Source organism: Xiphophorus hellerii, chromosome 11 (assembly GCF_003331165.1).
Source record: "Xiphophorus hellerii strain 12219 chromosome 11, Xiphophorus_hellerii-4.1, whole genome shotgun sequence".
In the NCBI taxonomy this organism is placed as follows: Eukaryota; Metazoa; Chordata; class Actinopteri; order Cyprinodontiformes; family Poeciliidae; genus Xiphophorus; species Xiphophorus hellerii.
In genome coordinates, this window is record NC_045682.1 from 20,072,851 (window position 1) to 20,086,890 (window position 14,040).

Below are 14,040 nucleotides of genomic sequence, written 5' to 3' on the forward strand. Positions count from 1 at the left end.
CAATAAGAAAGTATACCTGGATGTAATTTAGTTTTCTGTATAAAACCAGCTGTTCCACCATGACAAAGGCCTAGGAACACATCACAAAGGGGTCAATAGAGGTCAATATCAATGTTATTGTCAATGTCAAATTTATTTGTTTAGCACATTTAAAACACCAACAGTTGACCAAAATGCTTCACAAATTACACTAGCCATCACATTAAACAAAGATTAAAGCAATCTAAAATAAAACACAAACATGAACAGATAACAAAAAACAAGTTGAGTTAAAAGAGCATTTAAACCTGACATTTAACAAACCCACAAAACTACAGGAAGAATTCCAGAGATTTATGCAGCCACAATTTTAGCAAAAGGTGATTCTACAAGAGTGAAAGAGTGGGAATACGGCACCAATAAGGCACCATAGTCCCTCAGTTTTATCTATCTATCGATCAATTGATCGATAGATATAGATTGATAGATATATCTATCTATATAGATAGATATTATTTTTATTGCCATTTTGGTGATTATAGATCTGGTCAGGTAATATCCAATTGTTACCCTTTTCCTCAAAAAACTGTTTAACATCAAATATTCATCACAAACTATGGTAATCTTTTAAATCATATCCAACTTCTAAGTTACTTTTGCGTGTTACGCCGATAACCTCTGCTAGTCTTCAATCTGTTTCTGGTGAAAGAATTGCTAAGAAGTAAAAAAAATCAAAAATCCCACATATGCAGAGCTTCTGCTCCCGCCTGCCTAAGGCTACGTTTTGCATGGGGGATCGCATTAGTTCACTCTGATCACTTATCAGTGAGTGACAGCTCTGACTCGCTTATGCGCCCGAAATGTGTTTTTATCTTTTTAGAGGTATTATTATTTGTTGCTTTCCGCCCTCCGCTTGAGCAGTGAGTTCAAGGCGGCTTTGCTGTGCGCGGTGAAAGGACGATCGAATTGCCTGCCCTCGCCTGTCAGGTCTGATCTCAGGATTTTTTACTTTCCTCGTTATAAAGGTATTTCCATTTTATTAAGTTTTTCTTTTCTTTTTTTTTTCTTTTTGCCAACCTTTGTCGCTCTGGGAAATTTGCATACCTCTATTCGCAGGGAAGAAAGTAATGACAGCAATTTCTTTTTTCTTTTCTCTCCCCCCAGTAGCCGTGTGAGTGCTTCGTTTAGTGGCACCTGCGAAAGCGACAGGCGCGGGGATGAGAAGTGAAAGAGAGCAGTTGATTAAATCATCATCAAGTCGCAGCACAGAAAGTCAATTCTGCTCGCCGTCTACAATGATATCCTTTTATCTTAAAGTAATGAGCTATGGCACTTTTGCATCGGGTAATACGATGAGTTCCATTAGCATGTTCCATTTGCTTCACAAGCAAGGGCAAGTCATTCCAGCCGGCTTCTATCTTGGCAATCAAAGCAATTGGCTGCACAGCGAGAGAGCAGAGAAAGGAAGGAGGGGGGAAAAAAACATGATAGAAAAACAGAAGACATGTTTTTGTGGATCACAACGCAGTGGAAGAAACTAAAATGATGTCCATTATTTAAACCCTTTTGCTCTCCGGGTGTTATCAGTGTGTGTGTTGTACGGAAAAAAAGAAGGAGCTAATGAGCGAGTTCTCCCTACTGATGTCACATACAGGAAGATCTGATGGGAACTAATCTTGACTGCTGCTGCATTAGCTAGCCCTGCATGGGAGGCGATATAAAAGACACAGTACGGAAACACACCTATTTGTTGCCAAGCACCGAATCCATCAATGGAAGTTTGTTCCAGATTTGTAGCGCATAGAAGCTGAATGCTGCTTCCCCATGTTTGGTTCTGGTTCTGGAGATGCAGAGCAGACCAGAACCAGAAGACCTGAGCGGTGTGGAAGTTTGATATATTCAGTGGCTTATTAACTACAGTACAATGAGTATTTTAAAGTAAGTTCTCTGACCTACAGAGAGCCAGGCAGACTTGTAAAGGCATTGTTGCAGTAATCAATGCGACTAAGTACATAGATGAGTTTCTCTAGATCTTGCTGTGATATTAGTCTTCTAGTGCTAGAAATGTTTTTCAAGTGGTAGAAGGCCTGCTTTTTAACTCTCTTTATGTGACTCTAAATGTTCAGGTCAGAGTCCATCATTACACAAAGATTCAGGGACTGATCACTAGTTTCTAGATGTAATAACAGAAGCTGCCTCTACTGTAGATCGTTCCTCAAAAGGTAACATTTACAGTTTTCCTTATCTTGAATTTTGGGGGTGTGACCAATCAGCTCCAAAGAAAGTGAATGGCGCTCCTGGATTGGCTGCTTTGTGATGTCAAGTAGGTGAGACATTTACAGCTATCTAGTATCATTCGCTTTTGAATGTTTCAGATAAGCTCTCCAAAAAAAATCTGCAAATAGGCAGAATTTTCTCAAATAGTTGGGAGTCACATTCTATATAAAGATTTGCAAATAGGTGAATCATTGAATACTGAACTGTGACTAGGCAGGGGAAGTGGGTTGGGGGGTCCACTGTAAACCGCAGTTGAATCTTCTCAACTTGATACATGACTGAGAATAATAAAACAGTGAGCAGGTGCTTGGAGATTAAAACTCCCATAATGTGATAGCTACAGCCTGAGAAAAGACTTTGTTTAAAGCAGCCAGGGCAGAAGGATTGTTCTGAGGTATTTTGCCTATGGAGCAGCCATAGTTTTAAAAAACCCCAAACTTTTATTTGTGTTTTTTTCAGCTGTGATAACGATGTGCCAAGATAGAGTGAAGTATGATGTGTGAAGATCTTAACTTGAGAGAAAATTTGAGAAAAGTGTTAAATATGGTGAGATATTTGCATATTTGTACTGTGCCAGTGAAGGGAAAACAACACACATATTTCTTTAAGTTGTTCTTAAACATTTCAGGTGTAGGAATATCCTACACCTTATCCTAGTGTAAGATAAGGTGATAAGGCACAAAGTTGTTTTTTTTATGAAAAAAATGGCAATAACTGAGCAAGACCTGCAACATGGAAATCAGAATTTCTGCTTTCATACCATGGGAGTCATTGATTTCATAGCAACAACTACACTGTCCAAATGTGCAGACATGTAGCTCATCTAGCAAAGATGTCGTGTCAGAAATTGCCAGCGTTTCAGTCCAGCTTTTACCACACTTCTTTTAATGTTTGCCAATCTTCACTAAAAAAACTAGAATGTTTAGTCCTAAAAAAGTACTTTTAAACTATAAATGAGTAACGGACTTTGATTTAAGCACTTATTATTGCCTTGTTGCTGAAAATGTGCTATATAAATAAAATTACCTTTACCTTTTACCTTTAATTTTTTAATCCTGTCAATTACAGAGTCTGTAATTCATTAATCAAAATTTAATCAAAACCATATATTAACAAAATAAGCAATATTCTTAACTCCAAAACCATTTTTGTTGCTATGGCTCCTTCTCTGTGTTGTATGATTTGTTGTTATGAAACGGCCAGCAGCAGAAAGATGCTCAGATTAAAAAATAATACTAAAATATGAAATCACTAATCTCTAATTATAAAGAAATTTGTGATGATGGCCGATAGTGGTTGTTTACACCTAAGAAATATTTTTTCCAACTAATTGAAAAACTGAATTAAGTTAATAGCCTTCAAGGTTATTAGAGGATTCTATTATGAGCTTCATTATATAATGTTATTGCCTCATCAAGAACATACCTGGAATATTGCTTTGATTCTTTCATGCATGTTTGAGAAATCCTATAATCTCCCATGGCAACCATTCAGCTGTGCTTGGATGGAATAACCGCTGCCTTCGAGGCGCAGCTCCTCCTCAAAACTACAGTTTCCTAGTTTCCAACTCACAGAGCAGCCCTCTCCCATTCTGCTCCTCCAGACTAGCCAACATCAATTAGAAAACACTTGGTGGAACTGAGCATCTGCTGAGCTCATCATGCAGACTACTTTTTAGTGAAGCGCTGGTGAAAATGTTAATAGAGGATGTTGTGATGACTTCAGAAAGAGCAGGACTCTTTAAAGAGACAGAGACCCAATTCCAAGGTGTTAAATTACAAAGTCAAATTTTTTTTAAGTCATATTTGATAGATATAGCATTTTTCTAACAAGTGAAGGTAGCATAGTTATTTAATTGTGCTACTATGTGTGTGGAAAATACATAATCTTGCCCCTTTAATGCTAACTGATTTATTTTTCTACAGTAAAACAGCACTTTCAAGGTCATTTTTATCTAAATTTCTGCTGACTTGTCTGCTACTCACTACAGCGATTAGCACAGTGGAAATATTTTTATGCTCTCGATTACATTTTTTTGGGGGGGATCTTTATTAGAAACAGCTGAGCGCGTTCAGAAAATCTGAGCCTGTTACGAACCATCAAGTTTTGTGCTCGTTATCAGTATCAGGTCAGAATCTCTCGGATCATGACAACCCTAACGCGTAATGATGATCTGCACTTAGCTGTCATTATCCACATTTATTCCGTCAGCTCTGACAGGCCGCGGGGGCTGCAGGTCCTCTGCATGCCTCTTTAAAAAAATGTGGGGTGGGGAGAATGCTGTGGGTGATAGCAAAAGAGCGAGACAGAAATGGAGCAGGAGAGCGTCTGTGGAGTGTTTGCCCAGTGCGTTTATTGCCTCTGCATAATTTATGAGCTGCTGGAGCTGACCATCATGGCAGTGTGCCGCGGGCGGCCCCTGGGGCCGTGTGGGACAGGCCTGTAAATTGGATGCAATGCTCCTGCTGAGCTCGCAGGGTTCCCCCCCACCACCACCTCCCGCTTATTTTTTTTTTTTCTTCTTCTTCACCATCCAGCCTGAGAAGCAGATCAGCCTCAGAGCCAGCCAGCTACCTTTTGAGTTAAAGGAGATAAAGGGGGGAAAAATAACAGGCAGGGCCTTCTGTTGCTCACTCCCTAGACTGTCAATCATCTCTCCCTCCTTCTCCTTCCTTCCTTCACTCCTGCTTTAATCGCCACCCAACAATCCCCCCCCAACCCCACCAGTTCACCCCTACCCACACACTGTGCCAGGCCCCCTACCCACAATCCCTCCACCCCCAGTGCCTTCTTCATTACCGACTCCAGTGCTTCTGTGCGCCTCAGCCATATGCACAGCGTTGAGGGCCGCCAGTCACCCAGCATCGCGCTAATTAGTTGATAAAGAATTAAGTGGACCTTGAAATTGAAATTGGAACGAAAAAATGAAATCCAGCCACCTTTTTTTTTCTCTCTCCTTCCCTCCATCGCAAAGTTCCTTCCTCCTCTTTGTCGTTGTGCCATTCCCGGCCTCGAGCAGCAAGTCTCGTCGTGGAAGTGGGATTGGACTTGTCTGAATCTCGCAGTTCGCGGGGTTTGGCATTAACGAGGCCGCAGCCGCTCGCGGCGAACGTGCTCTCGTGTGTTCTAATGAACTGGTCTGATAATATTTGTTTACTGTGGCTGTGAATGTGCAATAAGTTGCTTTTGAATTAAAATCTGGCACTCATTTTATGAGCAGGTTTTATATAAACAAAGAGCCTGAAAGCATTTCTCCTAATTTCTTCCTTGTCTTTTTTTCTTTTTTTTTCTTTTTTTTTGCAGTGTGACACAGAGAGTGACCAGGAAGACAAGGTAAGCCTGCTATTCTCTTCATACACCAGTGACTGCGCTGCAGGCGTCAAGATATTCAGCAATATTCAAAATGAGACCGTCTTTAAGACTGAGGATTTCATGTAATTAGAATTAAACGTCAACTTAATAAGTACTCAAAGGCCTTAATTACTTATACATTAATTATGAATGATTTAATGAGGAGCAAAATCTAAATCTATCTGGGTTTTAGGGTTTGGGGGATGTTTTAAATGAGACCGTTGTAACTGTCTTGAGTGGTGATTTTTGCTCAAATCAAAACCATCATTGAGGTATTTTTAGTCTGAGATCCAGTTCCTGTAACCTTACCCCTTACCTTGCCTATGCTTCTATCACTTTTTTTTTCAATTTTCAATGTTTATTAAATCCTTCAACAAGTAAACATACAGTGAAACCGATGTTGACAATATCGGTACTTTAAAGTATACAACATTAAGTAGTTATACAGAGAAGGATCTGAGTTTAACATTTTCCCCCTGACCCCCCCACCCCACCCCCCGCCCCACCCATACTCCCCCCACCCCAGCCAACAAAAGGAGCTAAAGCAAAAGAAAATATACTAAAATAAAATTAAAATAAAGTCAGTTATCACTTTTTATCACTTTTTAATTAAATGAAAATCATTGTGTTTTTATTTCTGTAATGTTAAAGCTTCTCTCGCACAGTTTTGTTTTTATCAATGAAGACTTCCATTTTTTGAGATATCAAATCTGCTTGTATGAGTCACTTATGACAGTTAGCTCATATTTTGTGCATTTCATTTATATTATATATATTTATATTATATATTATTTAATGGAAACACCGTAATTGGGAAATTGTGTTTTTTCGACATTAGCGTAAATATAGACTAGAAGCACTGCTAGTGTCCCAATGATTTTTCTTTCTTTAAGACTATCTGTTCATGGTTTACTAATTGTTAGCTTAGAACTCTATAAGTAGTGTATTTGTTGCCCCAAGTGGTCAGTTATAAGCTGAAATAATCAGGAAATTAGGTCAGTCTGCCATCCGTTGGAGCCACTCCAGGTATTCGGCAGGCCTGAATCTTCATCAGTGCAGATAAAGCGTCTGCATGAAATTAAGTAATGTTGGTTTTGAAATATTTCAGCAGCACTTAGCTACATTCCATATTTTACACCATATGCTATGATGCTCATACCATAGAATTTTTTCAGATGTCTCAGGTTGTTAAGTTAGCAGTTTGCAAAATAGATTGTGTTATGTTTATTTGAAATTCAAACACCATAAAGATTATCTACTGTCATATGTTAATGAGAATGAGATTTTTTTTTAGAGAGGTTTGTATTACTTTTTCCAAACTCAGTGCAGCTGATGTAGTCATGGTTTGTAAGCTTCTGATTAATTGAGTTAAATGGAATCACGCCTGTGGATATTTTGTAAGGCAACACTTTGACCTCCACAGTCTAATTCATCTATATGGGTAGAATTTCCAGCAGCACAAGGTGCCACTTAGCTGTTCAAACAACTATAGGAGAATACAAACAACATCGCAATGTTCTGGAATCATGCTGTTCAAGAAGGAGACGCGTTCTGTATGTTTTAAGATGTGTTTTGGTGTGAAATGTGCAAATCAACACCTGAAAAAAGCAAAAGACCTTGTGAAGAAGAATGTAAACTTGGTAAGAAAGTGTCATTGTCTACGGTGAAATGAGTCCTGTACTGACATGAAAAATACAGTTTGTAAATACATTTAGAAAAATTTATTTTTTTATTTTTTTATAAATGGCCCATGCTTTGACAAAATCTAAATTGTGATCTCAGTCCCATGGAAAACTATTGACAATAGCTGAAAAAGATGTATATGACAGTGGCCCACAAACTGGGTAGTTTCGGCAGTTCTGTCTGTGAGAAATAAGCCAAAAATCCAGCAAACTATTCCAAGAACCATATTGATGGTAAACCCAAAACGTCAAAGTTACTACTCACACTAGCTGCATATCCATTAACCACAAATTGCGCAAATTGAAATTACAAAAAGAAATTCTCTTAATGGAAACAGGCTAATTTAAACTTAAAATTTTAAATTTAAAAATAGATACATACATTTTGGCGCTAGGATGAGGTGACTCTTGAGCCGTATCGAAATAGATGTATTTTGCAGAACTGCAAAGTAAACATTTTTCACATCATACGAGTCACATGATCAACAGCTGAAGGTTACTACTGGCGAAAACAACAAAGAAGACCACAGGAAGTAGTAAGAGTACAATGGTTTGTTTTTGTTTTTTCAGACAATGTGCAGCTGGCTCCACCAAAGCTCTCACTGCATCACACAGGTCATTGTGTGATGCATTGTGTGTCATTCAAACATGTTGAGTTCTCTGCTGTTCTTTTTTTACCCCTCCAGGGGGTCTTTTTGTGGGCTCTAGTGTCCCTTATATGACAGTGGGCTGACAGGAAACAGGGAAGGAGAGGGGGGAAGACATGCGGCAAATGTCGTCGGGTCCGGGAGTCGAACCCGCGATGGCCGTGTCGAGGACTCCAAATATGGGTCGCGCTAACCGCTACGCCACCACGGCACGCCCAAGTTCTTTGCTTTTCTGTAAAATCGCAGACTACAATTTCCCCAAAACGCTGCATATGTATCTGCTTTTAAGAATAAGGGGTTTGTCGCTCCAACGCCTGAAAAAGACGATGACTGGTAGATGATGAGCACTGGTGCCATGGCTGAATTATGAATATAACTCATATGAGTATTTGCATTCGTCACTGCCATGATTTTTAATGACTCATGAACAAACGTATTGCGTTTTTAACTTCATTTCTTATTCAGTAGAAACACCACAATTGCAAAATTGTGTTGTTTTTTTTTTAACACAGCAGGGTATAGATAACGATCTGCGCTCATTTGCAATGGAAACGCAGCTAATGAGAAACCTAAACAATTTCTTTTTAAAGCTTTCTCCACCGGGTTGCTATTCATGATATTTAATTTGAAATTAACTGACTAACTGGAGTAACATACCATGCCACTCCTAGAATAGTTCAGTATGAACATCACATAAACACCTTGTTATTTTCATTCAGAATTTCAGACTCTCTCCGATTGTTTTAAAGTAGGATTTTACCACCACTTTATTCTACCCGTACCCAGCATACACCACTTGTCTGGACCGAGCAAGACAAATAAACACGGTAATGAATTCCCTGAATTTTTATTGCTGTTTTGGTATTCACAAGATCCCGGTAATGGTAAGCATTAATAAAAGCTTGATCCAAATGTTTTGTAAGGTTTTGAGTGCACCCTAAAGATTCTAAAAGCAGCTTTATCATCCAGTAACTTCTAACTAGAGCTCTGGATGCTCTCTAATGATTTAGTAATGCCATTTGCTTGTTGTGTTTAGACTGTGTGGCAAATTGAGTCATTACTCAGTGTTGTCGATTTAAATTGCTCCTGTCTCGGTGGCAATTCCTTTTTGTTTCAGGAAGAGAGCGAGAAAGAGAGAGAGAGCGTGGTAAGCTGTAATCCCCACAGTGACTGTATTAATTCACCCTGGCTCACGTTACGCGCCTGATGAACAGCCCCGACTACACCTTCCTGTCATTGATTAATTGTGTATTAAAGTAACAGAGGAGTGAATTAGTAAATAGGAGACCCCAACGACTAGTGTTGACTCACGTGGCCTTGGGGGGTAATTGGAGCTCCTTCTCAACACTTTTACCCCCTCCTGAGTCCCCGGCACCTCTTGCCCCCTATCTGCTCCTGCCAGCCACCTAGAACATTTGTATTCTGTGGGCAACGCGGTCTGCTTTGCGAAACCATGCCGGAGAAACACACGGGAGAGCCGAGTCATTTTTTAATGGGTCAAATGTATTCAGATGAGAACAAACGTGGCTTATTTAGTTTCCCTTCAAAAGCAGGAAATGGGAAAAGCGTCCCCGGGAGAAATCACGTCCTGCCTGGTGTAGAAGGCCTCTCTCCCTGTGTCGGAGGGAGCTGCCAGGCTCCGATAAGAGACAGCTATTCACATCTCAGACGATCACGCCCGTGTGTGTTTGCCCTCATGTGTGTGCGTGCGTGTGTGTGTCTGAACAAGCTGGAAACAGCCAGAGCATTTGCTCTTTATAAAGTGACCCGTAGGATGGGCCCCCTTTCCAACGTGACATGTTAATAGCATTCTGGGAGACAGGTGGGTGGAAGGCTCAGTGCAGCTACTCGTCACACACCACCGGCGTTATTAGCTCTTTGTGCATTATCATTAGCATTTCTGTTATAGGGGTTCCTAACCAGTGGTTTTGCAAAGGGAAGAACAGTCTATAATGGAGAGCCAAGTTTCTGTTTTAATGCTCTTAGAGGAAACATGACAAAATAATTCTGTGTTTCAGCATCACATAGATTGGGTTTCTGAGTCCTTGGCCACTATCGTGAAGCGAAAACCCTAATTTCCTTCTGGAAGATGCACTTTAGTCTCTGCAGTCTGTAATTACAGAATAACTTATAGGCTGTAATTGAATGTATAGTTCACACTCTTGGTTGGATAACGCACTAAAAAGTGCTCAAAAAGATGACGCATTCATGCTCTTGGTAGGGACTCACCGATTCACATTTTTCCCTACCGATTCCAATATCTGAAATTTAGTATCGATCGATACCGATTCGATACAGAAAAACGGCACTGAGTTGACTGATAACGTGTCTATTTTTAAACACAGGCATAAATGTACTGAACTACAGATGTATTTGATAACTCTGTACCACTACAGCACACTTAAATACACCAATAGCTTCAAAGGCTTAGTCAGACATGTGAAGATAATACACGTCTTTCTTTAATTTGTTCAGTCAGTGCAATTAACAGTATAACAACCAATAAAGAAACTGATATTGACAAATAAAATATTTTGTCTGTCTTGGTCAAACATGTAAAAAATTATCTGCAACAAACCTTATTGCAAATGGTTCAGGAAATGCAATTAGGAATTCTAAATATAATGTAAAATAAATAATAAAGCATGATGTCACTCAAAGCACAAAGTATAGAATTAGACTGAATTAGACTGACTGTAATCAACAACTCTGACTGCTAAGAACAGTAAGTGCATAGCTTCATTGTCAACTCATTATAACTGATTGTGTTTTATAGCTTATTGTGCAAAGCAGAGCTGTGCTTCCATGGTAGCATGACTGGAATGCATGGACATTTACAATGCAAGTACAACAGAGCTGAGTGTTGATTTTGGAACGGTAAAACATTCTGTGGTTAATTTATAACCACAGTTCACATCATTAATAGGCATTGGAAGAGTTTCAGAGAATTCTCTGTGACAGAGAAGATCAATGCTTCTCAAACTGTGGCACAAGTACTAGTAGTGGTCCTTGTTATTTTTTGCATCAACCATTTGCTCTGTAACGTAATTACTATATTAATCAGCCAAAACAGTCTCTCTTCACTGTGAGATTATAGATTGTTGGGACAAATCCAAACTTCTTATACAGAGGGTAAGATAAGTATTGAAAACATCACAATTTTCCATAGTGAAAATACATCTAAAGGTGCTGCTGGCATGACATTTTCACCAGGTGCTGGTAACATTTAATACCAGAAATTAGGTTATGTGTTATACTTTCTCAATGTGTTTCTTGTATGAAGGATTATTAGGGGAATTGTAAATAGAAAAAAAGCAGTAAATTGAACCAAAGAAAAAAAACTCACCTTACCTTTGAGAGATTTTAGGCAATTTTTGATTTTTCCGAATTTCCTGTGTTTTGGTTTTTCTGGCATATTTAGATAAACAGAATAAGCTCCTGATAATTATGCACACTTTGGTATATGGTGTTTCTTATGCCACACCCTTCCTCATGTGTATCACAGATACACATCACCTGTTATGATTAAACCCATTAAGTATTCAACTTTATCCACTTTGGAGTTGGAAAATTTGCCCAAATGATGATAAAATGCTAATTTATCTACTAAGTGTCCACATAGTTTAGAGGAAATATTGTAATTTTTATGCATTTTTCTGCACTTGAGCTCTTTTATTTTAAAATACATACGCTGGATTATAAATTGTTTTAACAGTGGTCAATTTCCTCACCTTTGTAATATCATCAAGAGCTCTCAGACCCTCTTTGTCTGGACTTGCTATTCCTGAAGTGACTTTTTCCCTCTCTCATAAGTGGCACCTCGAAAATGTCAGTCAGACGTTTCGGTCTGAACTCGCGCCAAGTAGCTGATCCGCCGACTCACTCTTCCTCGTCTCGGTTTTATTTCTCCGCACGATATTAAACCGCACCTTCCATAAGCACTATTTACCTTCTCAGCAGTCACTAGCTAGCTGTAAATTGTGTTTTGGAAATGTTTTGCATCTTATTAATGACTGCGTGCGCAGGGGGCACTGTAATTTGCTGCGCTCTGCCCTCATTGAAACCGAGGTGCTCTTAGAGCGGCGCGAGGAATCTGTTTGTCCTTGACATAAAATACAGATCTGAACTGGTAATATATTTGCTGTTTCTCTTCCTTTATTGTTTTGCTGTGTTTGCCCTCAGGCAATTACACCAGACGAGTTGTGTTTCTCAATCACTCAGTAGCACTGTACATAAAACCGTTTTATCTCCTCCTCCCACCTCCCTCCACCCCCCAAAAACCCTCCCTCTTTTCACCGCAGTGGGAAGGATGAGTAATAAAAAGGAGAGAGCAACTTGTCAGCGTTAAAAGATTATGTGTTTTGCCCCCCTCCAAAGGAAGAGAGTAGTGTTTACAGGCTTGAGTGGGTGCTCGCTAGGCCGAGGCTGAGGCTGATTGCACTAGAGTACCCTGTCAGCCAGTGATTTGTCATGTACTTTATCATCCTTGTCACTCTGCAGAGCGTTGTCATAGGTAACGTTCCCGCCTGCCCAACCCCCTCCCACTTCCCTCTTTGTGCTTTGTACCCAGTCAGTGCAGGAAATTTGTATTTACTTTGGGGGAGTGTAATTTGTTCCTCATGGATAATATGACCCTTAGCGGAGCCGGATCACGGGTTAGTTGAAGTGATATTTTCCGGTAATGGTAGTCGTACATCATGGCTGTCAGGCCGGGTTAGGAGGCGAGCACATTACAGCTCCATTTTAGCACTGCAGGCATCTGGGATTATTTTCCATAACCAAGTATGACATGACTGCTCTGCGGAGTGCATTAAATTTTTACTAGCTTTTTTCTTCCTCTCCTCCCTCCCCCCGCCAACTTCTGTGGGGGGGTTTCTCCTCCCCCGCCCCTTCCAGTCTAGGTCTAGGGGCTGCCATGTTGATGGATGCCCCCAGAGTCCCAGTAGTCCTGGCCAAGGTTAGCGGGTGTCACAGACCTACACTGCTCCCCTCCATCCAATAACCAGCAAATCCCTGCTCCCTCTGAGGCACACGCCGTCGAGTCCGAGCCCCGGTTCACGTCTACACCCACATACAAAGAAGTAATTCAAAGACAAATAGGAAACGGGAATGTTCCTTCGTAATATTCCACTTTAAAGGGGCAGTTTTATGTGTTTTCCAGGCACATGGTACTATTTTGTAGCACAATCAAGTAGCTGTGCCACCTTGAGATGTTATGAAAATGTAGTATACTGTCAAAGCCCAAAAGGTTTGACCGTTGTCATACATTTGAAAAGACACTTATCCCTCATACTCATTACCAAATGTATGTAAACATTTGAATTTGAGAAGAGTTGCAAAAAAAAAAAATTCTAAAAAATGTTCTCTGCAAGTTTTCTTGCATTTGGCAAATGTAAATAATTTGATATGTCTAATTTACCTAAAACGAGAGTTTTGGACAAATTTAACTTCAGACAGTGAAGAAAAAAATTTGTTAAGTTTTTTAAATTGGGCCTCTGTCTCTTTAAGAAACACCTGCTCTTTTTGAAGCTCTATCTTCAGGGAGTCATTACAACATCGCTCCTCTGTTAACCCTTTAATGAGGGTTATGCTCGTAGAAGCTCGTAGAATGATGGACAGTTCCACGAGGTGTTTGCTAATTGCTGCTGGCTAGTCTGAAGGAGCTGAGTGGGGGAGTTGAGAAGGAGGGGTGCTGAGTGAGGCCAAAGCTTGGAAAGTGCAACTCCTGGGAGGAGCTGCACCTCGAAGGCAGCACTCAGTCCCACCACGTGTTTTGCACAGCTGAATGGTTGTCATGGGAGACTATAACATGATGTAAAGCTCAAAAAGTTGTTTTACATACCTCCACTCAATTTTGTGTGTCAAAAGAAGAAAAATGCACCTTAAGATTTTTTTTTTTCCCCCGTGTTGCGTTTTCAAAAGAACGGTCGACTAAAAGAGATAGATGGTCTACATCTTCATGAATAAAACTGTGTTCTTGTTGAAGGGTTTGTGTTGCTTCCCTTAGTTTGTAATTGTTCTCATGTTCTTTCCTCATCTGTCCTGGTCGCCTCTCCTCTCCTGCATTTTGATTCCCCATCTCCTTGGCAGCAAGGTCAGCAGTG

At 40.0% G+C, this 14,040-nt stretch overlaps 1 protein-coding gene across 15 annotated transcripts in view; it reads left to right on the plus strand.

Moving 5' to 3' along the window:
* Positions 1 to 14,040, plus strand: part of auts2a (activator of transcription and developmental regulator AUTS2 a) — a 353,173-nt gene that overhangs the window by 226,101 nt on the left and 113,032 nt on the right. For 14 of the 15 annotated variants that reach the window (XM_032575811.1, XM_032575810.1, XM_032575817.1 and 11 more), the window contains one exon: positions 5,560 to 5,589. The exons of the other annotated variant lie outside the window; for it this stretch is intronic. In XM_032575811.1, coding sequence (XP_032431702.1) covers positions 5,560 to 5,589 — 30 coding nt within the window. The remainder of the gene's footprint in view (positions 1 to 5,559; positions 5,590 to 14,040) is intronic. 15 annotated transcript variants of the gene reach the window in all.